General features: G+C 36.9%; 2 protein-coding genes across 2 annotated transcripts in view; both read left to right on the forward strand.

Moving 5' to 3' along the window:
* LOC144977591 (transmembrane protein with metallophosphoesterase domain-like) overlaps window positions 1-17,452 on the forward strand; it is a 58,795-nt gene that overhangs the window by 308 nt on the left and 41,035 nt on the right. The gene's annotated exons all lie outside the window — the stretch shown is intronic.
* On the forward strand, window positions 2,159-13,961 carry LOC144976600 (uncharacterized). Its single transcript, XM_078920894.1, has 7 exons — window positions 2,159-2,183; window positions 3,637-3,784; window positions 4,970-5,087; window positions 6,928-7,008; window positions 7,621-7,916; window positions 9,792-9,898; window positions 11,028-13,961. The coding sequence occupies exons 1-7, from the start codon at window positions 2,159-2,161 to the stop codon at window positions 11,585-11,587; spliced, it is 1,335 nt and encodes a 444-aa protein (XP_078777020.1). The 3' UTR covers window positions 11,588-13,961.

The raw sequence follows: 17,452 nt of genomic DNA on the forward strand, positions 1-17,452 counted from the left end.
GTAAAAGTGATCCTTTAGGTTTTTTTTAGTCATTTACTTTTCTTAGAACGAGATCTCAAAAATGGAGTATTTTGCAATGCGAAAGTGTACTTTTTCTCGCTATTTCGAAAGGCCATAACTTTTTTTATTTTTTAATATTTTAAAATAATTTCTTCTGTTCTGTGCATCAATCAACACATAGTTTGAAATAAAAAGTCTTGGGATTACTATTTAAAGCAATCCAAATTTTGGCCTGGAATACCTAATACATAATGTTTCATAACTAGGAGATATATATATATATATATATATATATATATATAAATTTCCGACCAATTTCCAACTTTCCGACTTCCCTGGACACCCTGTATATATAAATATATATATATATATATATATATATATATATATATATATATATATATATATATATATATATATATATATATATATATAATATATATATACACGTATATATATATATATATATACGTATATACGTATATACGTACATACATACATACATACATACATACATACATACATACATACATACAGGGTGTCCAGGGAAGTCGGAAAGTTGGAAATTGGTCGGAAATTTATATATATATATATATATATATATATATATCTCCTAGTTATGAAACATTATGTATTTCCATAATTTCCAACTTTCCGACTTCCCTGGACACCCTGTATATATATATATATATATATATATATATATATATATATATATATACAGGGTGTCCAGGGAAGTCGGAAAGTTGGAAATTGGTCGGAAATTTCATACTTGGTCGGAAATGTTGGAAATTATGGGACTGAGGGTGAAATTTTCTTTAAAATGAGAAAAATTAGAAATTTCTTGCTTAAAATGCAAGATCAAAAATGTAATAAGGACAACTGCTGTGCACAAACTTATTATTATTTTACTACTACAACTGCCACCACATCATCATCCCTATCACCAACACCACTCATTAATGCAACCACCACCACATCATCATCCCCATCACCACCACTACCAGACCACATTCACATCCCATACCATCACTACAACAACTACTACCACATCATCTTACCCACCACAACCACTACTCCAACCACCACCACATCATCATCCTTATCACGTCTACTACTACAACCACCACCACATCATCATCTTTATCACCACTACTACTACAACTCATCATCATCCCAATCACCAACACCACACCACTACTGCAACCACCACCACATCATCATCCCCATCACCACTACTAAAAATGCTACCACATCATCATACCTCCCACCACAACTACTACAACTACTACCACATCATTATCCCGACCACCACCTCTACTATAACTACCGCCATTTATCATGCATCCCTACCACCACCACCACACTACCATAGCTACAACTGCTACTACATCATCATCTATACCACCAGCACCACTACTACAACCACCACTACATCATCATCCCTACTACCTCCACTACTATAACCACCACCACATCACAACGCCACCACTACTAGAACCACCACCATTACTACTACTATAACAACCACCACATCACTATCCCTAACATCACCACCATTACTACAACCACCATATCATCATCATCCCCACCACTACCATCACTTCACTATTATAACTACCATCACATCATCATCATCACCACCACCACCACGACTGCAACCTCTGCAACATCATCCCTACCATCATCTCAATCACCACTACTCCAATCATTACAGCGACTAACACTACACTATCATCTCTACCAAAAGTACCATAACTTACTACCACATCATACCTACCAACAAATCACATGAGTATTTTTTAAAAGTGAAAATGGGGGAGGGTGGTGGCTTTTGATATTGTATAATCACATGGTACCATTCTATAAGTAGGTAGGATTTTATATGTTGCTATCAGTTTTTAAACTTTTGAAATTCCTCCGAACGTTGTCAAAAATTGCTGCGAGACACATTTTGGGTTGCATCTCTGAAAATGTTAATGAAATTCAAATTTATAGATTATAGTCGCATGGATGGGTCGTGGTCTGTGCTCTGAGAAATTTTTGTGACCAGTCATTTTCAACTCTGCTCTTACTTTAAAATATGGATTGTGTTGAGGTAAAACCTATTTTAACAAGGATTGTCTTTTTAAGCATAAAAAAAAAGAACACTGTGGGTATGGCAAGAATTGATAAAATACCTGGTAGGAAATTTCACATCTAGGTAGGAAATTTTAAGATTGGATTTCCCTGGACACCCTGATATATATATATTTAATTTTTGCATTTGGTTGGAGTTTGCCTGATGGACTGATACGTTTTCTTCCTTTTGGACTAATTGCCATTATCATCGCTGATTAAATGGACAGTAGCAATTGCTTGATACCCTTTTGATAGAACATTGATCCATCACAAAGTAATTTCTGCCAAATCTAACTGACCTAGTTACTTAATAATTGCTGGATGGACAAGGGTACAGAAAAAAAAATAAATCTGCTTGGTGGGGTTCCTACCTCCCATAGTGGGCAGGGAGGTACTTGCTGTGTCTTCTATCCCCTCTTATCTGTTTTCCAATTGCCTTCTGATTGGTTTTGTCCTGACCTTGGTCGGAGTCCTTGGCTGAGAGGGAAACAGTCGAATGTATAGTTATTGCCTCGGGAGATGATATTTTTTTCCTTGTAAATCATCTCTCTGTCGTGTACTGTATTATGTTTTATTTACATGTTATATTTTATTTGTTAACATTTGAGTGTATTCCTCTTAGTGGGGACCTGTGCTTGTGTCTGGATGAGACTTTTAGGTGATCTCAAACTAAGTACTTTGATAGTGTGCTCTTGGAATCTACATCTGTTTCCTATTTGAACAAAGTCCCCTTTGTCTTACCTTTTCGTTGGTGCTTTAATTGAATTCTATAACTTTTTACTATCCCATTTCTTCCTTTTTACTGGCGCTGATATGACCTTAATGTGTTGCAAGCGCCGTAAAACCCTCAAAACAAAACACAGAAACAATCTGGACTGCACTCAGAATCAATACTGGTTCCTTTTCATAAGAAGGCAAGTGCCCTGGGTGGGGATCCTGACCTCCCATAGTGGGCAGGGAGGTACATGCTGTGTCTTCTATCCCCCCATACCCGTTTTCCAATTGTTTCCTGTCATTGTCTTGGAATGAGATTACTTAGTTTTGTCCTGATCCTTGCCGGAGTTCCTTGGCTGGGAGGGAAACAGTCGAATGTATAGTTATAGTTTTGGGAGATGATATTTTTTCCTTGTAAATCACCTCTCTGTTATGCATTGTATTATGTTAGTTTACATATTATATTATATGATTGGTAAACATCTGAGTGTATTCCTCTTAGTTGGGACCTGTGCTTGTGTCTGGATGAGACTTTTAGGTGATCTCAAACTAACTACATTGATAGTGTGCTCTTGGAATCTACATCTGTGTCCTATTTAAACCAATTCCCTTTTGTCTTACCTTTTCTTGGATGCTTTAATTGTAATTCTAGAACTTTTTACTTCCCATTTTCTTCCTTTTTACTGGCGCTGATATGACCTTAATGTGTTGCAAGCGCCGTAAAACCCTCAAAAACAAAAACAAGGCAAGTGCTCAACCACCAACCCCTGTTATAAAAATCAACTAATTTATATTTTTCAGTTACGGTTTCCAGTCTCTCAAGAGAAGTAAATGTCGCTGCAAAGAAGACAGAAACAAAGCAACGAAGCCTTGCTAAAAATTTAGAGCGTGCGATATCAGAAAAGGAACAGTTTGAAAACAAGCTTCGAAACTTGAAGGATCTTACAAAGTGAGTGTATGTACAGTATAATCGATTCTTCAGTTGTTTTTTTTCTCTCAATGTAACACCAACTACTTCAGTATTTGGATGTGGTTACTTTTACCATACTTTACTTACTCCTCTTTGGTGTTTCATAAACACATAAAGTTCAAAGTGGAACGCCAGTGACATGTCTTCTGCCAGCTTCCGAACCTCACCCCAGGTCCAACTGCAGAGTGAAAAACAGATTAAATTTTTTTCCTTTTTCAGTTGGGAAAGTTTTTAAAAAGAATTATTGTCTTTTTGTGTCAAATATTATATTATCATCTGTTGTTTCTATGTCTTGGGATTAAAATGTATCCATTTTAGTAAGGTTCCCAAAGGACATAACTTTCTTCACATATACATGGGGGTCTTTTGATCTCCCTTAGTGGGCACTTTCTGTGTATTCTATCCCCCTTTATCTGTTTCCCGTGCTGCTCTCGGTCTTTGTCTTGGAATAGGATTACTTGATTTTGTCTTGGCCTGGGCCAGAGTCATTGACTGAGAGGGAGATAGTCAAATGTATAGCTATATAGTTTTGGGGAAGTGATATTCTTTCCCTTATAAATCAGCTTTCTGTTATGTACTGATGGTTATATTATTTGTTTTTGTAAGTATTTGAGTATTCCTCTTAGCGGGATCCTGTGCTGGCGTCTGAATGAGACTTTTAGGTAATCTCAAACTAAGTGCATTGGTGATATTATGCTCTGGGAATCTACATTTTTCCTATATGAGCCAGTTCCCCTTTGCCTTTCTTTTTCTTGGGTACCTTTATTTGTAATTCTAATTTTTTTTCAATATCTGTTCTATATATATATATTCCTCCACTGAAATGACCTACATGTGTCGCAAGCGCCGGAAAACCCTTAAAAATCAAAAACAAACAAACGAATCCTTCCCAGTAAGGATCCTTAAGGACATAACATTGTGCACAGATGCATAATCTCCCTCGGAAGTGATTGAGCGAAGGTGTGGCATTTGCCATTGAACATCCTAAAACTAAAAATGGTGTTCTTAACCCTTTATTTCCTTGTCCTTTATAAAATTAACACTGTGCCAGAGGAGACTTGGGAGTCTCTCTACAATCTTCTAAAATGAAAATTATAAATGGATCATGGACCCAAAAAATTTTTTTTTTTAATGTGTTATAATTTATTTTTCTCTCAATCCCAGCATAAACCTGGACCTGATAAGTTCCAATCTGGACATGACAGAGTGTGACGATGAGGTGAGATTAGAATGGGCCAAGGTCGTTGTACTTGTTAATGCTATCAAGATGTCTGAGGATATGGTAAGTACAACAATATAGTCCAGTAGATTTAAGCTAAAAAAAAAAAAATATGGTGACCAGGAAGAAATTGGTACCAAGCTAAATTTAAGTTAACATATTTGGTTGCACGTTTTATGCTCTGGGTGGGGTTCCTACCTCCCATAGCGGGCAGGGAGATACTTGCTGTGTCTTCTATCCCCTCTTATCTGTTTTCCAATTGCTTTCTGTCTTTGTCTTGGAATGAGATTGCTTGGTTTTGTCCTGACTTTGGTCGGAGTCCTTGGCTGAGAGGGAAACAGTCGAATGTATAGTTAAAGTTTTGGGAGATGATATTTTTTTCCTTGTAAATGATTTGTAAACATTTGAGTGTATTCCTCTTAGTGGGGACCTGTCCTTGTGTCTGGATGAGACTTTTAGGTGATCTTAAACTGAGTACTTTGATAGTGTGCTCTTGGAATCTGCATCTGTTTCCTATTTGAACAAATTCCCCTTTGTCTTACCTTTTCTTGGGTGCTTTAATTGTAATTCTAGAACTTTATACTGTCCCATTTTCTTCCTTTTTACTGGCGCTGATATGACCTAAATGTGTTGCAAGTGCCGTAAAACCTTTAAAAACAAACAAACAAAAACAACGTTTTATGCTGATTATCATATTAAAATATTCACATTTTTTAACATTTATTTTCATCAATTAAACCGCAGAGATGCCACTTAGCCAGAAATTTCCGGCATGCATGAAATTGGAAGTGCTGGCAGTTGTCGCCGGAAGTTTTTAAATAAGAAATTTGGATGAAATGAAGATTTAACTAGCATTGCATATACCATTTAACTTTGTTTTAAAATGCCAAAACATCTAAAAGAGCATATATTTTCTGAAAATAAATAGATTAAATGAGAAATTGATTAAAAAGCTACTCAACATTATTCTCATACAGATAACGTTAAAACGGCTGGAGGGTGGCTCTGGAGAGGCTCAAAATATAGTCTTGTTTCACCAGAATAAAAACTGGCTTGGTATACCAAGTTCTTCCGGGTCAAACCCTAATTCTACTGGACTGATGAGCATTGTCTTGAGTACTTAAATACTTTTACTCTCTCTCTCTCTCTCTCTTCCCCCCCCCCCCCCCCCCCCCCCCCCCCCCCCCCCCAACATTGTGGACATGGAGTTACTGCTCTTCTATCCCCCCTGTATCTGTTTTCCAATTGCTTCGTGTCTTTGTTTTAGATTATTGAGATTACTTGGTTTTGTCCTGACCTTGGCTGTCAAATGTACAGTTAGGGTTTTGGGAGGTGATATTTTTTTTCTTGTAAATCATCTCTGTTATGTATTGTATTATTTTTGTTTTACATAATTGTAAACATTTGAGTGTGTTCCTCTTAGCAGGGACCCATGCTTGTGTCAGGATGAGACATCTAAGTGATCTCAAGCTAAGTACATTGAAAGTGTGTTCTTGGATTCTACATCTGTTCCCTAATCCCTCGCTTTGTCTTCCTTTTTCTTGGGTGCTTTAATTGTAATTCTAGAACTTTTTACTATCCCATTTTCTTACTTTTTACAGACGCTGATATGACCTAGATGTGTTGCAAGCGCTGTAAAACCCTTAAAAACAAACAATTTCTCTCTCTCTCTCTCTCTCTCTCTCTCTCTCTCTCTCTCTCTCTCTCTCTCTCTCTCTCTCTCTCTCTCTCTCTCTCTCTCTCTCTCTCTCTCTTTCTCTCTCTCTATTTCTCTCTCTCTCTCTCTCTCTCTCTCTCTCTATTTCTCTCTCTTTCTCTTTCATTCATTTAACTATAACACAAATTAACTATTTAGCTTCCATATGTCAGCATGCAGACTTATTCATCCAAACTCCTTTTGCAGATATCGACAAGCAAAGATGAATATAATGACAACAATAAAGATGGCATTAATGATTGTTCAGAGAATTTGAGAGAAGAAAAGGTCAGTTTTTTAAATGAAATCACCGCCTTATTGGGACTTAACATAACTCATTATTTTTGTTGTTTTGATTATTATTATTATTATGTGTTGCAAGCGCTGTAAAACCCTTAAAAAACAAACAATCTCTCTCTCTCTCTCTCTTTCTCTCTCTCTCTCTCTCTCTCTCTCTCTCTCTCTCTCTCTCTCTCTCTCTCTCTCTCTCTCTCTCTCTCTCTCTCTCTCTCTCTCTCTCTTTCTCTCTCTCTCTCTCATTTTTGTTGTTTTGATTATTATTATAATTGTCACTAATTTGACCCACTCCTTATTGTGGGTAGTGAGACCTTGGATCCGAAATATGTGTACTCTCTCAAATAATTGGGATTTTATTTTGTTGTTACCATAAAATATGGACCTGCTTATTGTGTTATAAATGAGTTGAGGAAAGTGACATTATTTGACTAGTCAATTAACGTGTCATATCTGTGTTGTGTTTATTAATTAATCCATATTTTTATCCTGTTGGTCTATTTTCACGTGTTCAAAAAGTTTCGACAATGTTTTCACCAACCATTTACAGGTCTAATATATATCTCTAAAATTTTTATTTCTCATGTTTTTTTTGTTTCTTTTCAGAGTCCTGAAGAAAAGAAAAGTGACTTCTTTAAACAATTGGCCAGCATGATGCCACGGAGTAGAAATCTGAATCTGCTTCTATACTACGACAAAGAAGGTGTTCTTTACCAGAGACCCGTCTCAGAATTTGAAATAAGACGAAGGTTTGGCGCCAGCAGTTATTGGAATTCATCTGTACTGTCACCAGTTTTCACCTCTTATGCAAAGAGTAGCAATTTGATACACCGTGCTACTGATCCTCAGATAAGAGAAAAACCAGGTAGATCTAATGCAGACAGGAAAAACTTGGGTAAAAAGTGAGTATCGGTTAGTTTCTGGCATATGTCGTTATAGTTTTTTATTATTGTTGTTGTTCTTGATATTTTCTCAATCCAGTTTTGAATCTATTTACCTATCGTCCTATGTAGGCTTGCTGTCTTGATAAAAATTATGTTGTGTTTTTTTAAAAGTACTTATCATTGGCAACATTATTATTATTATTATTATTATTATTACATAGCTGCCAACCGTTCCGTTAAAAACGGATTTGTTCCGTATTTGACTTCCTGAGTCCGTAAGTCCTTATTTTTAGTTCAAAATCCGTATTTTGTAATTTTTGACTAATTTGTGGTAAACAAGGCATGTGAGCCTAATGAATTATTATTATTGATCCATTATTATTACTATTACTACTACTATTAGTGTTATTATTATTTTTATTATTGGTGTCCAGTGAGAGCATAATCTCCATTTGTGTAGCTCTTTAATTTGAATTATGCCTCTATCATAAATGATTTTCAACAATTAAAAAAGTTCCATTCGTTTATATGACGCCTGTATTTTACTCAAACCTTTCATAATGTATTGGAGATTTGCATAGAATATGGATGTTAGCCTCGATATACTTTGAATATTCTAAGACAGTATTGATAATTTCACTATTTGTTACAAATATTATTTAATTAAGAATAAAATTAAATCCTCATCTTTGATTGGAAGGTATTCAATCAGAAAATCAATTGCTTATATAGATTAAACATGACAATGATTATTTCCCTTTATTAATTTATGATATATATAAATTTAATCTCTTTAAAAAACATCTTCATCTGATTTTAATTTTTTTTATTTTCAAGAAAGCTTTTGTAACGGTTTAGGTTCAAGAAAAATAAGTATACTCCATTTTTAGGTGTGTTTATCTTGTCAAAGTAAAGAAGTAGGAATTCTAATATTTAGAGGTGCATTTTACTATAACTACTATTATAGTATACTACTTAAAGACCATTATGTTGCATGAAAGAAAACATATATGCAATCGTCTACTTTTTATCTGAACTCACCTAATTTTTACCCCATAACGCCCTCTCAAGTGATATACCAGGTTGGCAGTTATGCATTTCTAACCATCTTAAGTTATTTCATTTATTTTACAATTGTGCTTCTTGTGTATTGGTCCTTATCAAAGTTGAGGCAGTTGAATTCTTTCTTTATATTGTCTGTTCTGAAATTTTGATCTCATTGTGGAAAGTGTCATTTTAACAATTCAAATGTGCTGGTACTAAACCCGATAATTTAGCAACTTTTGGACTGGCCTCTGTTATCTCAAACTTGTTAGTGTTAGTAATAGTAATTAAAAGGGCTGACTTTTATATGTTGCGATTCGATGAAGGTGGGGGGGGGGGGGGGCACACGTCATCCCCTCATCCCGGGCCAAATGAGCGTTCCTTATTTTATTATTTAAAAGTTGGCAGCTATGTTATTATTATTATTATTATTATTATTATTATTATTATTATTGTTGTTATTATCATTTTTACCATTACTATTATTATTAATGTTATTATTATCAATATAGTATGTGAGGTGAAATCAATTATTTTTACTGTGTTATGTATGATTATTGAAATTTGTTGTTATTTCGGATTGTATGATATTCATATATGTGTGTTGTGTTTGTGTGTGTGTGACTTTCTTTGTTTGAATTTCATAGACCATTGTAAAAGCAAAAACACCTCATTGGAAGTTCAGCGATATACAAATGAATTATTATTATTATTATTATTGTTATTATTATTATTATTATTATTATTATTAGTATTATTGTTATTATTATTATTAGTTTTGTTCCTTTAATGTAAAACATCGTTTCTGCTGATTGAATTATGGTTATGGCTTTCTTTGATTCCAACTAGATCTACGACGGTGAAGGATTACTACAACAAGCAAGGCCAAAGTAATGAAAAAAGAAAAAGAGTCCCTACTGCTAAATCCTCTGCCACCAAGAAACGGAAAAAAAACGGTACGGCTTCCTTCACTTCTTCAACTGGTGGGAAAGACCAAAGTAACAGATACATTATTATGTTTTTTTTAAGAGGGGAGGGGGAGGGGGGGGGGGTGCATTGCTCAGTCTTTGCTGCGTACCTGAAAGGTACCTTGTCTTGAACAAGTCACCTCACCCTAGCTCAATTTGCAGCTGATGTATTGGTTATTCCAGTCTTCCCTTGGAAAAGACCTAGAGACAATTTTTTTTATTTACATGCAAATCATCGTCAATACCAAACCACATGGTAAAAGCATATTTGACTTTTTCAACTTCTATTATATTTGGACTTGAGTTATCCTATCCATCAGTTTGTGTGTTTGTTTAGTCATATCTTGTTATGTATTTACTTATATTTATTCATTTATCTATCTACTTAAGTTATATGTCTATATATTGATTTATTTTTGAGAAATAATTCAAGTTATAAGGTTCAAGCAGTAGAAGTTTATACCAGTTTCTATTGCATTGAATGGGCAATATCAATCACTTCCTACCCTTTGGATAGGATGCTAGTCTTTCACGTACTTTTAGCCAAATCTAACAGATCCAGCTACCAAATCACTGCTGGTTGAGGACATGGGGGGGGGGGGGGGTTCAGAAAAAAGTCAACTTCACTCAGGATTGATCTCAGTTCCTGTTCGTGGTGTGAGGTGTGCTCTACCAACTGAACTATTGGGACCTCCTTTCCTCTTTTTGACTCTGAATTAAATACTCCCGTGATTTACTTGAAATTGAAAGAACACTTAACAATAACACAATTACTCTTAATAATATTAATTTAACATTGAAAGTTGCAGATAATTTGTTGTTTATACTGTACAGTCTGTGAGAAGTCACCTCACTTGATTCCAGGAAGACTGATTTTTTGGGGATGTTTTTGTTTTCTTGTATTTTTCTTTCTTGCTTTGCCGGGCACCGTTTCATAAACACTTGTTTAGAACATGAACCAGGTAATTGGTTTATGAAATTTAAATATTTATATTGATAGTGATAAGTAATATTAAGTGTCAATCCTAACTACCTACCAGATTGGCCTGCTTCCTACATTGCAAACATTAGTTCACTTTTATACTAATTCGTTTTATACATACTTTGTCTCCATTAGATGCTAAAGGAATGGAGGAGCAGTTTGAATTAGTGTCTGCACCAACGCTTGTTACATTTGACAACACCAGGGAAAATACTGACACCCGACAATTACAAAATGATGAGGTTTGCGTAGATCAGGATATGAACAACGGTAAAAATTCGGACACCTTGCCATTACAAAGAGATGACATTACCACAGACCAGGATATGAGTGGGAGAATCCGCCAGCGTTTTGTGGAAAATATGCTGGGAAGTGGGGAAATGCTCAACAAGAGTCTCACACTGTCTTCTACAATTAGTGACGTTTCAGTTGAAAAATTTTTTGACAGTCATTCGGGAGATGATGAGTCAAATGCTATTCGTGAGGATGAAAGTGAAATTGAATGTTGTTTTTGTAATGAAATTTTTGCTGGCCTCTCAGAGTACAATTTTCACATAACCATGAAACACAATGGAATAGGAAAATCAGATGAATTGAAGACTTGGCACTGTTCTGTGTGTGATAAAAAATTTTCGTCTGTAAGAGAATATATAGTTCATTCAATCAAACATAAAAGGAAAAAAAAAGTAATTTAAATTCATGAATTGGATGTGTTGAATTCCATAAGTAAAGAAAAAGACATTCTCAGTGAAGACAGTTGAAGTGCAGGGAATACTCAAAAAGTTAGAATCATTGGATCTCAAAGACTGCAGGCTTTGAAAACAGGGACAAAAGGTCTTGCAAGTATGATGAGGCCAAGGTATTCAAGCATTTGTAAGTGGTGCATAACACCTTAAAAACAATCCATTCCCTGACTGGCAGCCAATGGTAGTTCATAAGAATTTGTGTACTATTCATCAAACTTATTTTTATTGGAGATGGCCCAAGCTGCAAAATTCTGGATTTTCTGTAGTTTGTTTAGATATTTTCACGCAACTCCTGTCTGTAGAGAGTTACAGTAATCTAGTCTTCCCATGATGAAAGCATGCGTAATCAGTGAATGATTTTATTTGACTGATATTTCTTAGATGGTACATAGAAACCTGACACATTCTACTGATATTTCTTGCGTTGTCCCCCGAATTTTGATAGTAAGAAGGAAAAGACACAAAGATAGTAGGTACTGCACCTTCTCTCAATCGAACAATATTGACAGTTCTGTCAATGCATTTCTCCTCAAAGTGGACAGAACAGACAACAGCATATTTGGAGGGAATAAAATTTTCCCTTCTTATGGATTTTATCCACATCTTTCTCCGCTCTTCATCCTTGGGGAATCTAAAAAAAATAAAAAAACAACAACACATTGTTGTCACTAATGTCTTAAAATAGCATTACAACATTATTGGGCGCCTGGTAACATTCTTACTGTGACTGGGTGTGCTATTCTGTGTGGTAGCAAACCATTTGTTCGAATAGCACTGTTGTTGATACAACCAAGTGTTAACTCTTTCACAGCTAGTCTGGACTTCACATAAAATATCATTCGATCCTCTACAACTTTCACTGAGATATGAGTCCTGTGATTCGCCTCAAGCACTCGAGGCACATCACAGGGACAAATCTCTACGTCAAAACTGCAAAAGACAGTCATACATCGACAAAAGTAGGTTAGATTTCCGTTTGGTTGAAATGTAACCTAGCCGTGAAGGGGTTAAAACAAGGCTATTTTATTTAATGCACACATAAGGTTGGGAAATGAGTTGGTACTTTTTCATATCAACAAGATCTTGTAGCTTAGCAAGTAATCCTTTAGACGTATGATCATAAATGTTTTAGTTAGCAATAAAAGAAAAGTACTCACTTGTGAAAGGTGATTCCTGTACCCCTCTCCCTATCAGAGCGATTGGTGCAGCCAAATGCGCAACAAGTAGGCATCTTTGGTTATTCCTGTAGAACACAGTGAATAATTAATATGGTTCAAAAATATTTTCCAAGAATTGAGTGATAGGTCAGTGTGATGAAAATGTACAAAGAATACTTTTAGACAAAAGATGAAACAAACGTTAGATAGTAAAATCCAACCAATCTTAAGCCTTTTACGGTTAGGTTGGATTTCAACCGAACTGAAATCTAACCTACATTTGTCGATAAATGACTGACTTTTGCAGTTTTCACCTAGAGATTAGTCCCCCATTTTAAAATTTGATGCACGCATAGTCAGCAAATGAGTTGGTACTTTTCATCTCAACAAGACCTTCTTGTAGTCTTGTAGCTGAGCAAGTAATCCTTTGGACGTATGATCACAACAGTTAGCAAAATAAGAAGAGTACTTACTGGTGGAAGGTGATTCCTTTAACACTATCCTTATCACTGCGATTGGTACAGCTATATCATCTTTGGTTAGTCCTTTATTCCTGTAGAACAGAATGAATAATTAATATGGTTCAAAAATATTTTCCAAGTGTAGTAACTACCGTGATTGCCAGAACTCGGTATTCGGGCTGTAGGACTCCATGGCTAGGATGGATCCAGATGGCCGGTGATCACGGAATTACTAAGTTAAAACTAGATATTAAATAGATAAAGTTAAAGTATAAAAATATAGCTTACCCTGAATCAAGGCGGTAGGTAGATAGAGAGAAGTGTAAAATGCGTGTCTGTCAAGTGTCTTTAGTCTGTAGGATAAGAGTAGTCTGTTTGGTGTAGAGAGGATAAGGGAATGATTCGAGAGGTCCCCTCGGCTTTATATGAGCCGGGTCAGCTCGGGACGTAGCGGAAGTAGGAATGACCATCGCCATGGTCACACTGTAGCCGTACGATTGTTTTCGGCTAGAGATCCCTACACTGCTCCCCCCTAAAAAAGGGCAGAGTGGCTGGATGTCGGATACTCACCTGCACCTTTCTGGAGCTCTCGGTATTTAAGTGGAGAACTAAAGGAGAGGAGCCCTTACCTAGGGCGTTGCGACAAAAAAAAAAGGGGGTCAATAAAATGAGGAAGGCCCTTTCCTGGGGTTGAACAAAAAAAAAGGCCCTCACCTAGGGCTGAAATAAAAGGAAAGCCCTTTCCTAGGGCTGGGGCAAAAATAAATCTATTTACAAGATTGTCCAAGACAGAGCTGTGGAGGGACAGCTCCATCGAGGGCTCCCTCTCCTTCATTTTCCTGTTCTCCTCCCAGAGACTGGTGACCTCTGCCTCTTCGGTCCGGAGGGAGGCCAGCTCCTGCCTGGCCCTCTTCAGCTGATTTCGCAGGCTGCGGAAGTCCCCCCGGCGGCGGCGAGATCTGTCTCGGCGGTCGGCTTGCTCCTGGCCCTCCCTCCTATGCCTGCTGGGAGACCGATTGCGGCTCAGTCGGGTCGGGGTACTTGTTCTGGAGACCCGGCGGGGCGAGCGGGACTGTTTCCTGCAGTCTCGGGACCTCCGTTTCTGGTTAGAGGCGACGGGAGGAGGTCCGGGATCTTCTCCCAAGTCTCGAGGTGATGGGAGGTGTCCTCGAGCGTCTAGGGGCATTCCTCTAGGGTTGCCCGCGATTCTGAATCGTGTGCTCCGCGTTGCGCCATATCTAGGCCTAGGCTTAGCCAATGTGCGAATCGATGGGTCCCAACTATCGTCTGCAGGAACTACAGCCAGATGCTAATTCTAAACATTTCTTAAATAATTATTACTCAATTATTATTGGCACTTACCACATTTCATAGATTCTGGCTTGATAAATAATCCATAGTTATTAAAAGGTATTGGAAACAGATTCGTACTTCTGATTTCAAAAAGAAAACAAACCAATCACTCAGTTTGTAAGAGTGCCAGTATGTATTTTATGCAACGTATGTCAACGATTTGAGGATCTCCCTTCTTTTTCCCTGGCCAGGTGTTGTTTACTCCAGAAACGGCATTGTTGCTTTTGAAAAATTTGTAGTCCAAATACTCTACTTTGTAGGGACAATGATTTTGTTTCGCTTCTTTCATGTGCCTGACATAGTCCAATGGGCAAATATATCAATTTGTGTCCTATTTTATCCTCAATGGTTTTGTGGACGCTGTCTACTTCCATTAGGGTATGCCCCTTTTCTAAATATTTTTGAATTATTGTTATTAGCTTTGTTTGTGCGGTGAAAGTCGAGGCTTTTGACAAGGTTGAGTTCCTATTTTGATAAGTACACCCATCAGAATAAATTATTAATTCCCTGCACTCTGGCGTCAAGCTTTTGGCGATGTAGTCACACAGGCAAGATGCAAATTCATCGGCTGTCAGGCCTCCTTCCGCCTCGTACAAAACATAACAAAACATCGTTGGTTGTAGTTGTAGTATCGAAGATGGTGAAGTTATGGGCACAAAGCATCATCCAATAGTATTGGGCAGAGGCCTTCAACGCAGGTGGCAGTAATACAGCTTGGAGGTCTATTGTTATCATTTTTGTGTGACCGTGACTGTTAGCCGCCAATGCCTTGTCATTTTCTTTGGCTGTCCTTGCTTCTGTCTTCCTTATGATGTGAAGGTTGTATTTTTCTTCGTCTGCGTTTCCTTCATCATATGAAACACAGAGATGGTTTCTAGGTCTAAAAAGGTCGTAGTTACCCTTATCAATTTCGTCACTAGCAAGTTGTCTCGATGCCAGACTGGTATTTTTTTTCACGCACCACTCCTTGTACTCCATGTATACATCCATTTCGCAGGTGAAGTACTTTTTCTTCGAGATCTTTCTGCAGTAATGTGCAGGCATTGTGTCAAGAGACGCTAAAAAGGTCACAACTTCCTCTTGTCTGGGTGGGTGCCTGTTCCTTAAGGGACCTTATGGGTCCTTTCTTCTTCAACTGAAAGACAATTATTATTAATCAAATATCATCATCTGTCTTGTAGCCTCAATGGATGACACATCATCTATTGAGTTCATTGTCAAGAGGTCCTCTTGTCATGTGAGGGAATGATGTTTGGCAGCAGTTCTGCCATTGCCAGTAAAGCACTGAAAGTCTGAGATGATCTTTGATTGCAGGGGTCCAGATATGACAGCTGGATGAACACTGCTGTCAAGTGGGAGCTTATTAATTGATTTGCTGTCCTCAACATAACCTTGTCGCAGTGACTTGAAAAAATCTGGCAGCCAAGGGTTGCCAGATTTGTCTCGAGGGCATTTGAGTAAATAGGGCAAACAATATTCTCCAACTGAAATATGTCGATTTTTCAACTGGAATGTTTCGTCCTCTGTGTTGATATTGTTGAGATTTGTAACAGTGCATTTGGCTATCACTTCGAGCCAAATAAAACAACTATAAAAGTAGTATAGACTCTGGAATATCCCGTGGCCGCCGCTACGCTTGTCGTTCACTTCACTCACTCGCCCACGGGATATTCCAGAGTCGGAAAAAAAATAGAATTTATTTTTTAATAATATTTAAATCTTTAAAGAGTTTATTTTTTTAAAGTTCAGTACCATCAGATCTGAGGGTACTGGAATTTATTTATTTATTTTTTAAAAAAATAATACTTAAATCTGTAAAGAGTTTTTTTTTTTTTTCCGACTCTGGAATATCCCGTGGGAGTGAAGTGAACGACAAGCGTAGCGGCGGCCACTGGATATTCCAGAGTCTATACTACTTATAAAATGACGTGACTTAGGAGTACAATTGTGTACAGTGTAAAGCATGGCATTGTGGCTTGCTTGACTGAAACATTTTTGTGTAGCCTTCGAATGTTTTTCAAAGACCCCTGAATAACTGGATTGTAATATTTTACTTTTTTGATTTGTCAAATAAGGAATTGATTGTTCTTTCTTTCCTGTCATTGTTGGCATCAGACTTTTTTTTTACTTCAGTTGATCCGTCAAAAGAAGATTTCTGATCATAATTTTATCCGCATCCTACACATTGAATTTATAAAATATCTCCTCCTGCATGGATTGTTTCCTTTTTTTTTTTTTCTCCATCTCCAAGGAAGGCACTGTAATACAATTTTAGACTATCTGATAGCTGATCAAGACTATCAGTAACACTTCTCATCATGACTGTTTGTGCCATTCTTTGTTTGTCAAAAAGAGCCAAGCTAGCAATGTTCCAACAATTTTTTTGGAACCTGTTTATTTTGGAAATGCTGCTTTATTGCCTTATTTATATGGAATCCACAGAGGCATGTGGAAATTCCTTGTAAATGGCAGATATCTCAGAAAAATCCTTATCTTCAAAAAATGAAGTAGTTTCTGAATTGTACATTCTTTGTTAAAAAATTCAAACATTTGGATAAATGAAATTGGTTTTCTCTTTTAAGAAAGGCATGAAAAACTGCATGGCCGTGTCCAGAACTATCAATAGCCATGGCAATAGTAATCAGTAAAAAGTAACCAATCCGTTACTCTCCTGTCAAGTGGTGAGCAAGCGGATGAACCAATATTTCACAGCTAATGTTCGGGCAGTACAGCAATGATAAATCTAAATAGGTACCGCAAACGCCAGTCAAAAAAAGTTGATTTCCCCTGCCAAGGGGCCGGGATGGTGTGAAATAGCAACTTTTTAACTTCTGACTAAAAAA

The sequence above is a fragment of the Berghia stephanieae genome, chromosome 7 (genome assembly GCF_034508935.2).
Source record: "Berghia stephanieae isolate SIO BIC M18660-M18661 chromosome 7, UCSD_Bste_1.3, whole genome shotgun sequence".
Lineage (NCBI taxonomy): Eukaryota > Metazoa > Mollusca > Gastropoda > Nudibranchia > Aeolidiidae > Berghia > Berghia stephanieae.